At 52.2% G+C, this 14,528-nt stretch overlaps 2 protein-coding genes across 2 annotated transcripts; one reads left to right on the forward strand and one right to left on the reverse strand.

The window, feature by feature from the left end:
• Positions 1–9,497: 9,497 nt before the first annotated feature.
• CTRU02_208815 (uncharacterized protein) lies at positions 9,498–12,706 on the forward strand (the record flags this gene model as incomplete). Its single annotated transcript, XM_036724769.1, has 2 exons — positions 9,498–9,757; positions 10,063–12,706. The coding sequence occupies 2 exons, from the start codon at positions 9,498–9,500 to the stop codon at positions 12,704–12,706; spliced, it is 2,904 nt and encodes a 967-aa protein (XP_036583401.1).
• A 627-nt stretch (positions 12,707–13,333) lies between these two features.
• Positions 13,334–14,275, reverse strand: CTRU02_208816 (6,7-dimethyl-8-ribityllumazine synthase; the record flags this gene model as incomplete). The annotated part of the gene is made up of 2 exons (XM_036724768.2): positions 13,334–13,727; positions 13,872–14,275. Coding segments are annotated over 2 exons (798 nt in total), but the record flags the coding sequence as incomplete, so codon positions are not given.
• Positions 14,276–14,528: the final 253 nt, after the last annotated feature.

The following is a 14,528-nucleotide window of genomic DNA, read 5'->3' on the forward strand; positions in this document are numbered from 1 at the left end:
GCGCTGGCAGACCCGACTAATGTTGTATCGGAGGAGTGGCTACTGGCGTTTTAAGCTGCGGATGAGCCAAGGATTAGAGGTCCTGTCTGCGGTAGAAACAGTGAAAGAGGAGCTAGCGATGCTTTGCACATCCCACTAAAACGGCAGCACAGCACAGCACAGCACAGCAGTGCTCCAGGGTAGATGATGAAGTTGGCTGGGGTTTCCTCCCCAACAATGAAGGTTTTAGTCCCAGTTCCCGTTCCAGCTGAAGCTCCAGAAACTCCCCCAGTCAAGACCCCTCTCGCCATTGTCAGGGGTTGTTTAGTCTCGCTCTAACTTGCCTTTTGAGCCGGTGTCGGCTCTACGCAATGTCCACTGGTCAGCCTGTGTGTGTGTATGTGTCCCCCATCTCACCTCTCAGGAATGGTCTGCATACTGCACATCTTAGTAGAAATCAGTAACTTGGGCTAAGAGCGGCTGGACTGGCGTGATGTGCCTTGTAATCCTATAAGAGTGCACCATTGGGCCCATGTGTCCGTGGGTGCTATGGCCGGACAAGGATTGACCTTTGAGCTGCCGGGTTTTATGACCTCACCGCATAACTCACCTTGCACCCACATGCTCTTGGCCTTCAGGGATTCGGCTAAAGTAGTACTTTACAGCGAGAACGGTCCCTAATCTGATCGCTGCCGAACACTCGCCAGGTGTTTAAAACTGCCAATGCATCTCTGCCTGAATGTGGAAGCCGAACTGACTAAGTTGTCCGACTTTCAGATACACTCAACCGAGGAAAAAGGAAGCTCTAATCGAGCCAAGATGAGATCAAACAGCAACTGTTTACTTTCACTTCTCTTTTTCTTTCCGTTTTCCCCTTTGCGAGACTTTTGAAAGGGGGCGCAGCACGTCCTTTGAATCGGCAATCAGGACCAATTTCGTCTCAACTGTCAATCGCTGTCTCAATTCCAAGCGTAGCGTAGCAGTACAGAGAAGTTATGGAATGTACTACAACAGCATAGCGTCCCATGGCATCGATGGCAACATAAAAGAGCCATTGGAGATTAATAGGCTGTTTGTTTGGCAGTGCAGCCAATCTTGATATCGTGAACAACTGTAACCTCCAACCCGTCAACCCGTTGCTTGACGTCCTCCATTTTGGCTGCCCGGCACTTGCTATTGGCTCTTTCTTGCCTTTCGAGAATTGTTTATGTGGCCCCCTGCTGCGGCTGCAAACCTGCAGCACATGGCAGAGCCGCATTCATTTGGTGCAAGTTTTGGCGATTTCGTCATCCGCCGGACCCCTCACCCGGCTTCCGCTCGCTAACAGAACCAGAAGGATTCGGTTTGCTTAATCATAATTTTTCTTTCCTCATTTTTGTCCACCGTATCCTCGACCTTTGATTGGTTTTTAGCCAGGCATGTTTGTGATGGCGAATATTGAGCCGACCAAACATGAGCATGCTAACCTAGCTGATCTAGCTATCATCGGATACTAGGCTTATATCTAGTGTGTAATGGTGATTGGCTGTTGTGGTCGTTGTCGGCCCAGATCCTCTTCTTATTTTGCGGGTGCTCTTTGTGGCTTTTATTTATGCGCTTTCGAGACTTAACTTGTGGCTCAGAGGACGATTTGATGTTTGATGGCGTTAAACTGCTCTTGAAGCGCTCCAAGTTAGGCGTTCGCCGGCCTCTGACTTGCATACATGAACTCTAGCTGGCTACTGCCAGTTCGAGTAATAACATGGTGATCATGGGTCTGAGACTATTGTTATCAAGTTGCCAAAGGGGGAGTATGATGTCTCCATACACTCCACATATGCCAGGCAAAGTGTTACATATACTACGAGTGCAAACATCGTGGAAAACGTAGAGAGAACCTCGCGGTGTTGGCGTAACGTTAGGGTTTTGAGAGAATCAGTCAATCACTCGTCTCACTCATGACGGCTCATTACGAGTGTAACGGACGAGTTTTGGCCCAAGGGTAGCTGATAAACCGTGGCCAACGAAATAGAAAAGAACAAGTGGGTTGTTTGGTTAGAAGACGCATGGACAGCGAATATAATGGTACTGATGATGGCCATCCCGAACGAATCGGGCAACCGTACAACTAGCTCACAAGATGAACAGTCAGTGAATAAGGGTACATGGGCAGGATTGATACTCTATGATAATCCCGCCTGCGTTCACCCCTAATATCTCCCAGTTTAAAACGACATTTGCATCCCTTAGTCTACAAACTTGTCCTGTGCTTAGTCGAGGATTACCTGAGAATGGTGTTGCTTCACGAGTACGAAATTGTTACACGACGAACTTGCTTACCGTTGGCATAAATGGCAAGGTTTCACACAAAGTCGCCCAGAGTAAAGAAAGAGACACTTGAAGCCACAGAGACTCACGTCTTATATGGCTTGGGCAAAGGGCAGATGTAACGGTAACCGATTACTAGTTTGAGATACTTGATAGACATGGTTGGGCATCACTTTTTCGACTTCTTGGGTTCCATCTCTCGGATAGTTCCACCACTCTGTGTTGTTGCGCGCTGTCGTACAAACTTAAGCGTCGCGCTCCACCGGAGAGAAGGAGGCAGTATTGAACAGGGAGATATTCTAAACAGTTAAGGAGAAGGGTGGTGTTTCTCAGGAACAATAGCCAACCGTGACAATCCAAGGTTAGCCAGCTCCGGGTTTCGGTTCTGGTAAAAGCTGCTTGCATACATGGCTGTCTGCAGAAAGAGAAATCTGTGCGATTACACCGCAAGGCACGTTCTGCTGCTGAATTGCCATTTCCCTGCAAGCTACCGATAACGGCAGCTCCAGTAAACGCTAGCCGATGAAATGAAAAGACAGGAGCACCAGTCCCAATATCGCCAGGCTCTCTTGGAATGACGGTTTACATGCGAAACCTTTACGCACACTGGGGTTGTATATGTTGTCTGGTGATGGTCTGAAGAACAGAGAGACATTATTGGTGCGGTTGTTATTCCATCGTCGTCATGGGCGTCAAAATCACTGTACATGTACGAGCCTCAGTCGTAGCTGGTCAGCCCTGGACGAGGAAGTGTCCTCAGCGCCAAGCCAACACAGTAACGGTGCAATGGAGGTAGGTAGGGCAGCAAGCCAAATATACTTCCACGGTGGCTCGACTTCCGAACAACTCGTAGTCTTCGCGTCGTCACGCGATTGAAAAAAAAAAAAAAAAAAAAAAGGAGAGAGAGACCGGGGCGGGTCTCTCTCATCCAAGAGTAGTTACACCTGTCACTAACAAGCGGACAACGGAGCACTACAGGAGCGACGAGAGACCAAAGGAAGAATTGGCACGGTGACACGGAAGAATAAAAAATCGAGGGAGTGAAAAAAAAAAAAAAAAAAGCTGATGGAGCCGCCCCGTTTGTGGCCCATAACACTAATGGCGGACGGGACCGAATTGCCCAAAGTCCCAAAGTCCCAAGTCCAGACCCCATTACACATTCAGCCTAGCCAATGCGATCAATTCGAGCACCATACCAAGAGCTCCAGACTTTTAGGGGAGGAACAATTGTTCCCACTCATGCCGTATAGGGATAATGTGCTGACACGAGGTTAAGGTCTGAGGGCTCATAGTGTACATGAAGAGCGGAGTGCAACTGGGGATAAATCAAATTTAAAGGTGACATCCAAGAGACATGAGCCTACCCTCTTTGGGCATTGTTTCTACTTTGTATGTGATTGAGATTGTGAATGTACTTGTCGCCTGCAGATATCGAATATGGCATTGTGTCCTTTAGCCTCAGGAGACAGGCTGCGCTGCATCATTCAGTAATTCACCAACCAAGCTTTCTTCAATCATCTATCGATGGTTCGCGTCTGCAGGGGTTGGGGTGTTACCTCAATATTCTACCACACAGCACCCACACACACACCGTAGTCTTTTGGGCTCAGGCACCGGACGCGCTACCCATCGCATCGCAAGGGGGGCTGCCGTCTATCCACCAACCATTCGCACACAACCGCCAGATCCGTAGTTTCTGGCCCTGCGACTATGTGCGCATTGGGACACCAAAGTCCAAAGGCGAGAGGTCTAGCCTTCTCGACATTTCTCGACGGCGAGCAACAGAACATGATCTTGACTGTCTATTGGACAGGACAGCTGCCAGAGTATTTACTGGGTTGACAGGCAAAGGTGGGGCGGCAAGCCGGCCGACGCGACCAAGGCGGACCAAAACCAACACGGGTACCCAAGGCGATATGAAATTTCCCTTTCGAGCATCAAGCTGGCCTGCCCTGGATTTGATGTTGCAGCGCAGCCTGAAATATGGACCGCTGTCTGTTTGATAATGACGAGGGGCGGTATATGATATCCCGTCTTCTCTTCTCTCTTCCTTGGTCACGGTTCCAAATATTTGCGAAAGACGGGTCATAGCACGATGAATGGCAGCAATTGAGGATCAGATTACATTGCACGTGTCCGTGTGAGATATTGGCCGTGTCACTCATTCTCCGATCGATTGACTTGGTTGTATTTGGGGAAGTCCAGGGCGCGTCTCTTTTCCAGTCCATCCGGCCCTGCCCTGTCTGCAGGCAACCCAATGCAGCAGGCTACCGTGGACAACTGCAGCACGTGAATGCCGGCCCTTGCCCGTACCGCCTGCGATGGGATGGATATGTCGTGCAACAGGATATACCCGACATACTGCCTGTCTTCACTGCATACGCCCGCGATATTGCCATGGGGGAAGCCATGTCAGGCCATGCCACTTTTCTCTCTCTCTCTCTTTCCCCCCTTCCCCTCGCTTCCTACCTTGACAAACCCTTGTTGGGGACTCGTTTGTGTACTTACATTACCTTAATTTTTTGTTGTGGGAAGACTGCAACTCCGACACACCGAGACAGGATTTAGATGCCGGCAGTTCGTCAACGCGTCGGGCTTGGCTTCCTGTCAGACAGAAAGACGACGCAAATCTCCTTGCTTCTTGCAGGTTTTTAGGGTTGGATGGAAGATGGCGTAAAAGCGCAATACGAGGTCCTGTGTACAGAAAATAGAAACTCGACAATGATTGACAACGACTTCCCTGGAAGTTGGTGGAGAGTCGTGCGTTGTCCCGTTCCAGGTACAGTATGTTAGCGTCGTTCAATGCATTAAGTAATCAAGTCTTTACCCTGCTTTGGAGCTTTGGAGTCGATCTAGATGGAGAACGGGGAAGGATTGACCGTCGGGACGTTCCTTCCCACATGCTGTTCCGTTCCTTCCAAGGACAGTTCTATCATCAACAGGGACCTTCCACGCCGAGCAGACGGAGTACACGGGAAGAAAAACTATGATTCATCTTCATCTTAAAATCCTGAAGCTCTGTCTATCCAGCACATTTCGGACAATGGTTATAGTCGCAGCCAGTCCATGTCACAGGTATGAGGCAGCTTGGTCCACTAGTCCACCAAGCACAAACACAGGAAGACTTTCAAAGGAGCCACTATTCAAGCTTCCAGGATTGTTTTTGAGGAGCGCTTCTGGGGCTACGAGGAGTAGCGTCGCGCCAAAGCCCTCTCTCGATCACGTAGTATCTTTACATTTGCCGATCCAACCAAGGTATCCGTATCTCTGATCTCATCAACGAAGCATTTGGTCCGCGACATCATCCACGGCAAAGGCATGTTGAATGCCGGAACAATACATCCCCCCTCCCTTTCTCTTTCCAACCTTTTGCGTGATTGCGGGGGTTATTATCATTTGGTTTCTGACTCTGTTCCACTAGTTACGAGGAACCTGGGCAAGCGCATGTCCCCAGCAAGACTCCTTGCTCCAGGTACATCACCAGTGGGCGGATACTCATCCCAGCCCCCTCCACCCCGAGCCTCCAGCCTTGAGTGAGGTGACTCGCTTCTCTCCATCCACACCCTCGCTGCGTTGACCTCCCACATCTGCAATACAACGAATCGGCATTCGACTCGTCGCCCACACGGCCTCGGTGCTCGTCTCTAAGGTCCATTTCGTCTTTGAAGATGCATCACGCCTGTGGCTGCCGACGAACGGGGCCCCATCTCCACCTCTGTGTCAACAGTAGCCCAACTTGTGGTATTCTACCTTCCGTGTGGTATGCAGACCGGGCTACGATGTCCTGCACCAAAATCGAGATCATCAAAATTGCAGTCAGGAAACATTAGAAGAAGCAAGCAGGTCTGTTCTGGTCCAGGCGGCTTCGGTCGACATCCCCCAAAATATGAAGTGATGCATGGGCCACGGGACAGACACTTCGCTCGGCCCTACTAAACCTCCCGCCGTTCAATCGGCATTGTCCTGGGGATGTGAGCGACGGATTCTTGGGCTTGTTATTAAGCCGGCGCCCCAGACCCCAAGCCTCCGTGAACACTGGAAACGGCCGAGCACAGGTCTAATCACACCCAACCATTTAGACCTTTCATCGTAGCCAGAAAAGACAAGCGCCCCAGTCCTCATCGTTCTGATATTCCCTCCAACAACCTGTCTTTTCTACTGTCTCTGACATCACTGCTAGTTTCCCCGTGCCGGCCTAGGTACCTCTCGCAATAACTCTTGGCAGGCTAACACCGTGATGGGTTTGACAGGAGGGATCCAACCAAAGACCACCTGTCGTCTCAGAGGATGCAAAGCTACGAGTTTCGGCCCTCAGCAAGTGAACATGATGGGATGGCTGCATTCCACGGCAGGAGCACCTGCGACAAGCCTCAAGAGCGGTTGTGATCCGGAGTCAGGGTCGCCAGGCGACAACATGCAACCAGCCATCCGTTAACACGTCTCTGTAGCCACGGGCACGGCGCGCGTCCCGCCGAAGGAAAAAAAAAAATATAAGACACGACATGGCTCAACAGATGTGGCTGCCACTGGTTGTCGCGGTCCTCAGTAGCCCAGAGGAGTGGTAGTCTTGACCGTCCTTCAGCGACTGCAAACTTGTTGAATGCAGCGGCTGGCTCCGAGGTCCAATTTAACAATTGAAAGACGACCGTTCTTGCTACCGATGTAGCCGCCGGAGCGAGGTCCAGGCTTCCCTCATTGACTGACAAGGATGCCACTCCCTACGCAGCGTTGACCATGTCTACACCTGCAAGATTGGTCGCCTGAACAGCTTGCTCTCAAAGTTTAGAGCCGTTCTGGCTTTCGGATGTTGTTTATAGGGTATGTCAAAGCTTGCCGATGTTCTCTGCAGGCTTCAGGTCATGGAGTTCAGATGATATCGGAGCTCGCTCTGCGTACAGACCCGTAAATCGAAGGCGGGCAGGGTGGGAGGCTGGGTAGAGCAATGAAATGGCGGGACCACAGATGTAGACGCAGATGCAGACGCAAACTGCAGCTGATGAAGAGGGGTACTGCCACGGTAACGGGGACCTTGACGGCGGACAACATAGTGAAAGTAGCCAATGCCACCACATACGCTACTCCGCATGGGAGCAGAATTAAATCGCTAAGCTTGTGAGCAACAGGTAATTAGCGATAGGCCTTGCTGCCGAAAGGGGTGTTGGTAAGGTAAGGTAAAGGGGAAATGGTTGATTGAACCGGCGCCATTGAACAAGGCTAAGCCAAATGAGTATCTCTTTCAAAAGGTTTCATCCCCCAAAATGTCACCCAACACACCGATTTTCCAGGCTAGAGACAGTAGCGAGAACCCCTAAGGGCGCTGGGCAACGCTGTGCCGGAGGAGGAGAACATGGGAGCAAAAAGCAAGCTGTTTCTTTGCGCCATGGACAATTCGACGTTTGATGGCAAGGCGTTGCCTCAACTCTCATTATCAACCGATCGGCTTTTACGTTGCCCCGGACCAGAGCCCGTCAGCGAATCACTATATCACCACTACCGGACTGCGGCGTTGTGGTGGTGCGGGTGGTCTTTGGGCCATTCCATGCGTTTTCGCCGCCATCTTGTCAAAATCACGGATACCTCCACCCGTTTTCTCCTCACACGCCCCCTCCTCCTTCCCCTGGATCCCTGCCCTATGCCCCTGACCCAAGAAATTTCAAGCAGAGGGCACCACAACACACAGGGCAGCAGTAGCATGTTGTCAACGGGCCAGCTGGGCCACGGTGTGTGGACTCCGAAGAGACTCTGAGAACCGCTGGCCATAGACAGGACGGTGGACTGGGATGAATTCGCATGAAGCTCTCTGCGTTAAGCCCACCCTTCCCAGCAACTATTGCTTGGTCTCTCCACTCACCTAATAAAAATAGGCCCTGCTACTGGGTGTTGGGGCCAGGGAAGTGCGTCGAGAAAACAGAGAAGCACGCCAGACCAACCAGGCCTGGCCTCAAGTCTGAACAGACCATAGAACCGGACCAGCGAGAGAGGAGAGGTCGCCGAGAGTCAGAGACGAGAGGCGAGTGAGAAGGCTTCTCCTTCACACTCCCCCCGGCCCTCCGTTCTTTTCCTGACATCCCCTGCTGCTCGGCCTGCCTTAGCTGACCTTGCCGTCTACCTTGCCTTCCTTGCCTTGCCTACTTACTGATCGGATCGCCTCCTCCTTTCCACATTCCCACTCACTCGCTCCAACCTCCCGTCGTCTGCTTCGTCGACCCTCGTTGTTGCCTGTCATCATTTGCTGCATATCTGTTCGTGTCTATCCGTCCCACGATTTGATATTATTTTTGTTCATCGTTTCGTTCTCCATATCCTAATACCCCCCCATTTTCATCCCACAGCCCCCAGTCCGCCAGCCCGCTCACCTACTAGTCCTTGCGGCCTTGCAGTCCTCTGGTCTGGGCCCAGCTCGCCTTGTTGCATCTTTTACGTCTGGGAAAAAAGTTTGAATGAGATCATACGGCTTCTGATTTCACGCCCTGGCATCCGCTCTTCGCAGTATAGACTAATATCCCGTCACGTCACTTCTCGTCTCTCTCCGCTCAGCATACTTGATTCATCTCAACTTGTGGCCAGGTTGAACAAACTCCCTTCGGTAAGCCATTGACCCATTCCTATCATCATTCTTCATTCCACAGCCCTCAGCCGTCAGCGCATCACACCAATACCTATACATACCTGGAGGTTTCCCCCTTCCGATTTGCGACATCACATCGAGGTGCGCACACGGGAGAATAATCTTTACTGGGCCTGGTGTTCCGTTGTACCTGTTGGCGGCTACTTTACTGGAATACCCTCATTCCTGTTCCCACGCCCGTGGATGGCGCATAGCCAATTCACATACCCTACTTCACCCAGGCACGCACATTACACCCGAGACACAGCCAGAGTTGAACCACATTGCACTTCGCACTTGCAGTGGACACTTGAACTCTTCCGCCCTCGCAGCATCGCTCTGCTTACTACGCCTTTGTATCACTGTACGCGGCGCCCACTGACACGAGCCACAGCATAGCCGTCCCGAATCTCAGCTCTACTGTCGTCATCCCACATCGGCTGACCCGCCTCGTATCGTAATTTTTCTTAGCGGTCCCGACCCGAGGCCAAGGGCAAACCCCCCCAGGGTTTAATTTTCACGGTTTCCTCCCTCTCTCGACTACAGCGTGTAGATGCGCACCGTTTAAATCCCGTTGGGGATCATCGAATTGTCGTCGCTCCATATGCCTAGATTTTCGGTCGCTTTCGGCAGGAGGCGATCCACCGTCACCTCGGAGGATTTCCAAAATGGCGCAGTAGCCATGGGTGATCAACAACAGCAATCCTCCTTCCGCGTGTTGGAGCGGACCGAAGTTGGTGGCAACAAGTCTTTCGACGGCGGACACAGGCTGCTGAAGGCTGCAACGACGGCGATTCCACCCAAGCATAATTACACGGATCTTTCTACGGAGGACAACATGTTTGCCGATGTGAAGAACAACCGGTATGTGCATCCAGCCGATCTCCTTGACTCATTCCATTTTCATACATGCATTCTTGGCCCTGGGAGAAGCAACAAGGCCTGGAAAATGAAAAAGAGAGTAGTACAGAGGCGAAGCAAGCAAAAGGAAGGAGAAAGAGAGAGAAAAAAAATCCTTGGCTGGCATGCATTCAATAGCGGCATGTCTCGGACTCAGCGGTGAATCTCGCTGCTAGCTGGTGGTCCTCTCTCTAATTCCCCCCCTTGTCTGCAATTCATTTCAGGGCCAAGGCAAGGATTGTGTCTAACGTCGACTGACTCAGCTTAAGGGGAAGTGGGTCGTCTAATACCACGAAAACAACTTCGACGGATACTTCTTCGCGCCACAGCAACGTCTCGACCACACCGTCTTCGGCTGACCTCGGCGCCCAAGGGCCTCAGGAAGAATGGAGAAATTCGATTAAGAAATCTCACACCGACGTGCCGCCTCCTAAGCATAGTTCCGGTGGATTCCTTAGCAAAGCTGGCAGGACATTTTCCTTTGGCGGTCAGAAGAAGAACCAAGCCTCCGTCTCTTCTGTTGACGATCATCCTCTTCCTCTACCGCCCCTGCCTACCCAGGCACTGGAGGACGATTCCAGTCGCAGACCGAGAGGCCTAACAGCTTCCACGGCCAGCACAGCGACTCCTCCCAAGCTCAGCGAGGAGGACTTCGCTCTGAACTTTGGGAGTGACTTTGGTAACATGTTTAAGGGGTCAGGATTTGATAAAAGAGCCAGCCAAATGACGCTTCCCGGTAACGACAAGTCCAACTTGGGACCTCGCTCCCTGACTACTAATCGAGTCAACCAACCTCAACCCTCCCCCATCAAAATTGACAAGTCCATCAAAGTCGAATCCTCGCCCTACTCGTGGAGCAGCCAGCACTCCAACGACAACCTACTTCATGACAATTTGTTTCAACCCGGTCCCGGTTCCCCTACCAACAACACTGATCGTACATCAGTGCCGCCCCCAGTTCCACGTCATGGCTCGCCGTTGGCATTCCGTAATAATGTGCCGTCCGACATCATCGAGGACGAAGATGCCAACCTTCTCAAGGACTCGCTGGCCGCCAGCCGGTTCCTTGGTCATTCGAGTCAACCCAGCAACCCGTCTCCGCCAGGCAGGTTCCGCAGAAACGAGGACACATTCTCGACAGGATGGGACGCAACAGACAGCAAAAAAGAGGAGGAGAACATGTTCGACAACACCTCTGCTCGGCCACCACCATCGAAGCCTTCCAACCATTCCACATCGAACAGCAACTCCAGTCCGCCTCGAAACAAAGTCATGACTCCCGCCGAGTTCGAGAAATACCGTAAAGACAAAGAACGCCGAGACAGTGCCAGCGAGACAGCAAAGGCGTCAAATGGAAGTCGAGATGATGACGAAGACCAATACGAAGATGATGAGGATGACGTTGAGAAGGCGAAGCTCGCTGCCAAGCAGAGGAGGAAGCAGGAGGCACACATGGCTGTTTACCGACAACAGATGATGAAGGTAACAGGCGAGCAGCCAAACCTTCCATCCGAACATGCCCCTCGTCCTAGTCTATCCATGTCTCTTAGCACGCCCAACCTCGCCGTACCCCCTGGCCCACTCACTGGCCGGTCTGAGGGGTCTGAAGAGGAGGATGAAGAAGTGCCGCTTGCTATTCTGGCCGCACACGGTTTTCCCAACAAGAACAAGCCGCCCAACAGACTGATGAACATGGCGTCGAACCCCGACCTGCGATCATCTGTCCAATCACAACCTCAGCGTCCAGGGTCCAGTATGGGTGAAGGCACTGGCCCGAGGGGAACAAGCGGCGGGCATCTCCCTGCCTTTGCACGAAAGCTGCCGCAAGACCCCTTCTTGGGTGCCGGCCTCATCAACGCACCTCCTCGCGAGTCACTCACGTTCGGTGGTGGTTCGCCAGCACCGGGTGTTGCGCCAGCTGTTCCCATGGGAGGCCTCGTGGGTGTCATTGCCAGCGAGGAGCGCTCCCGAGCAATGCGACGAGGCAGTCCCAACATCGAAGCACAGAACGTCAATCCATTTACCGGTGCCCCAGTTGACCCCAATGCAGGAATCCCGCCTCAGATGATGTATAGCAACATGAATGGATTGAATGGCATGAATGGTGGAATGAATAACGGTATGAATGGTATGAACGGTGGTATGGGCCAGATGGGTATGGGTGGTATGGGTGGTATGCCACAGATGCATCAGATGCCACAGATGCCGCAGATGCCTCCTCAGATCCCCCAGATGATGCTCACACCAGGAGACCAGGCGCAGATTCAGATGACCCAGCAGATGCAACAGTTCATGCAGATGCAAATGCAGTTCATGCAAATGATGGCGACGCCGAACCAGAATATGAACAACGGCATGCCCCGGCCGTTGAGCCACATCGCAACGCCGTCGATCCACGACAGCCAGCGACAATCTTTCTTTGGCGACTCAATGTTGGAGCCTCCCCGACTTGACCCGCGTTCAAGAACCATGAGCATGGTTCAGCCTAGCTCGGCCTCGTGGATCCAGCCTGGAGGTGGCTACACCCCTTCCATTCACGGTGGCCTTGGCGGCGGCGGCGCGGGGTACACACCAAGCATTCACGCCCAAGGTGCCGGGTATGCCCCCTCGATCGCACCCTCGGAGCGCAGCAACATCGGCTTACCAGGGCGTTACAGACCAGTGACGCACGCTTCTCAGCCCCTAGACACTGGCCGACGCATGTCGGTCATGTCAAGTGCCATGGGATGGGAAGAGCCTCCTAAGGTCATGCAGCAGGAGAACAAGACCACGGTCCAGAAGAACTCGGGAAACAATTCGGACGACGATGACGAGGAGGGATGGGCCGCGATGAAGGCCAAGAAGGAGAAGAAACGATCTTTGTGGAAAACGAAGAAGAGTATCGGTAGCGAGATTGGAGCTCTGATTTCGTAAGCTGACAAATGAAGAACGTGAGCTACAGGAAAACGAACGAGAAAAAGGAGGAAGGCGGATGGGGTTCATGGAAGCATGGAAAACAAGAAGACTGGACATATGAAACGCAATCACGCCATACACAACCCATCTGCAGTGTGTTTGGTTGTTTTGCCTGTTCTTAGGGGTGTGAGCCTCTGAGAATACACCCCCTCAAACTGTGTATACTTTAGGATATCATTGTTTTCGGCGTCGTTGCGGGTGTGGAGGAGAAGAAGGAATGGCTTGGATTGTTGATTGCTCAGATTCATGATAGACAGGTCTTGGTGCAATAATCTACTAATGTTGGAGAAGAAAAGAAAGACGGATTCGTTTGCGCTCAGCAGTGTTTTGGTTTCAAATTTCGCGCCTAATTTATGCCTATAGTTTCGACTTGGTTTAATCATGTGCCATATTATTGTCATTCAACCCAGAGCCAAAGGTACAAATTTCTCGTTCTGGACAAGGAGCTTCTTCCAATCAACCACTTTTCATGGTTAGTGCTTTTTAATGTATTTTTATATTCATTTTTGTTCTTTTTATCCTGTTTCAGGCTGGCATCGATCTTACATGTAAATCTTATTCGAATCCCGAGGTATGGTCCAAAGTTTACTCAATCTTACCAACAGCCCAAGCCTTGCGCTTGACGCCGAGCTCAACAGCAGCCAAGCCCCAATCCTCGCCGTGGTTGTGACCTCCGGAGGTGATCCCTGCGCGGGCCTGGGCCTGCTCATCGTTAAGGACAGTGAGAACGCCGAAAATGACAGGGACTCCGGTGTCCAACTGGACGCGCATCAGGCCGTGGGAAACGGCGTCGGCGATATACTCAAAGTGCATGGTCTCGCCCTTGATGAGCACGCCGACGGCAATAATGGCATCGAAGGGGCCGCCTGAGGACTCGGTAGGGAGGGACGTCAGGTCCGTGGTCGAGGAGCCAAGAAGGTCGCCGGCGGAGCTGCCGGAACCGGCTTGGGCGGATTGGACTTGGGAGGCAGAGAAGAGTCTTTGGGCGAAGGTACGTTAGCATAGGGTGTTCTTTCTCAAAACTCAAAACAGTGTATCGACGTGTTCTCCAGCGAGCAGTGTTGGCGCAAAAGGCGAGTGACCATGGAGGTGGCAGGAGGAGCTTGCATGCTTATTGACTTACCTCTGCACAGCAAAGGGAAGCTCCCACGATCCCGGAACAGACTGAACAACAATGTTGGACTCCTTGACGCCACAGCCAAGAAGCTTCTCTTTGGCGCCCTTGACGAGTGGCTCAATGATGGTCGCGTTCCAGCGGGCGTGGACGATGCCGATGCGCAAAGCCCTGCCGTCGTGCTCTTGCGGGGTAGGACCCTTAATACCGGACATTTTGAACAGTGATTCGAGAAAGGGGTATCCGAGGGGGTTCAGTCTGGTGGTGATGGTTTGAGTGTACCGATCGTGTGCGTGGTTAAGAGGGAGAAAACAAGGTAGCTCCTTTGGCGGGGTGGAGGTTGCGAAAGGGAGGGGTGGGAGCTGGGAGCTACGTCTGGTGCTTGGAAGCGAGATGGGACCTTGCGATGCGGGGCATGTGGTTTGAAGTGTTGCGTGCCTGGCAAAAGCAGCTGCGGGGCTTTTACGGTCCCTTGCGTTGCTGTGAACCCTGCAGGTTCCAGCTGTACTTGGAGTTCGATATGGAACTTACCAACTGGACACAGCTGGTCCCGAGTTGTTGCTGCCACTGGCATGTACGACCTGTCGACGAACATAATTCCTCCCTCCCGCTCTTGCCTTTCTTTCTTTTCATGTTTTCTACAGCTTCGACGAAGAAAGACCTCCT

Source organism: Colletotrichum truncatum, assembly GCF_014235925.2.
Source record: "Colletotrichum truncatum strain CMES1059 chromosome Unknown Contig_0005, whole genome shotgun sequence".
In the NCBI taxonomy this organism is placed as follows: domain Eukaryota; kingdom Fungi; phylum Ascomycota; class Sordariomycetes; order Glomerellales; family Glomerellaceae; genus Colletotrichum; species Colletotrichum truncatum.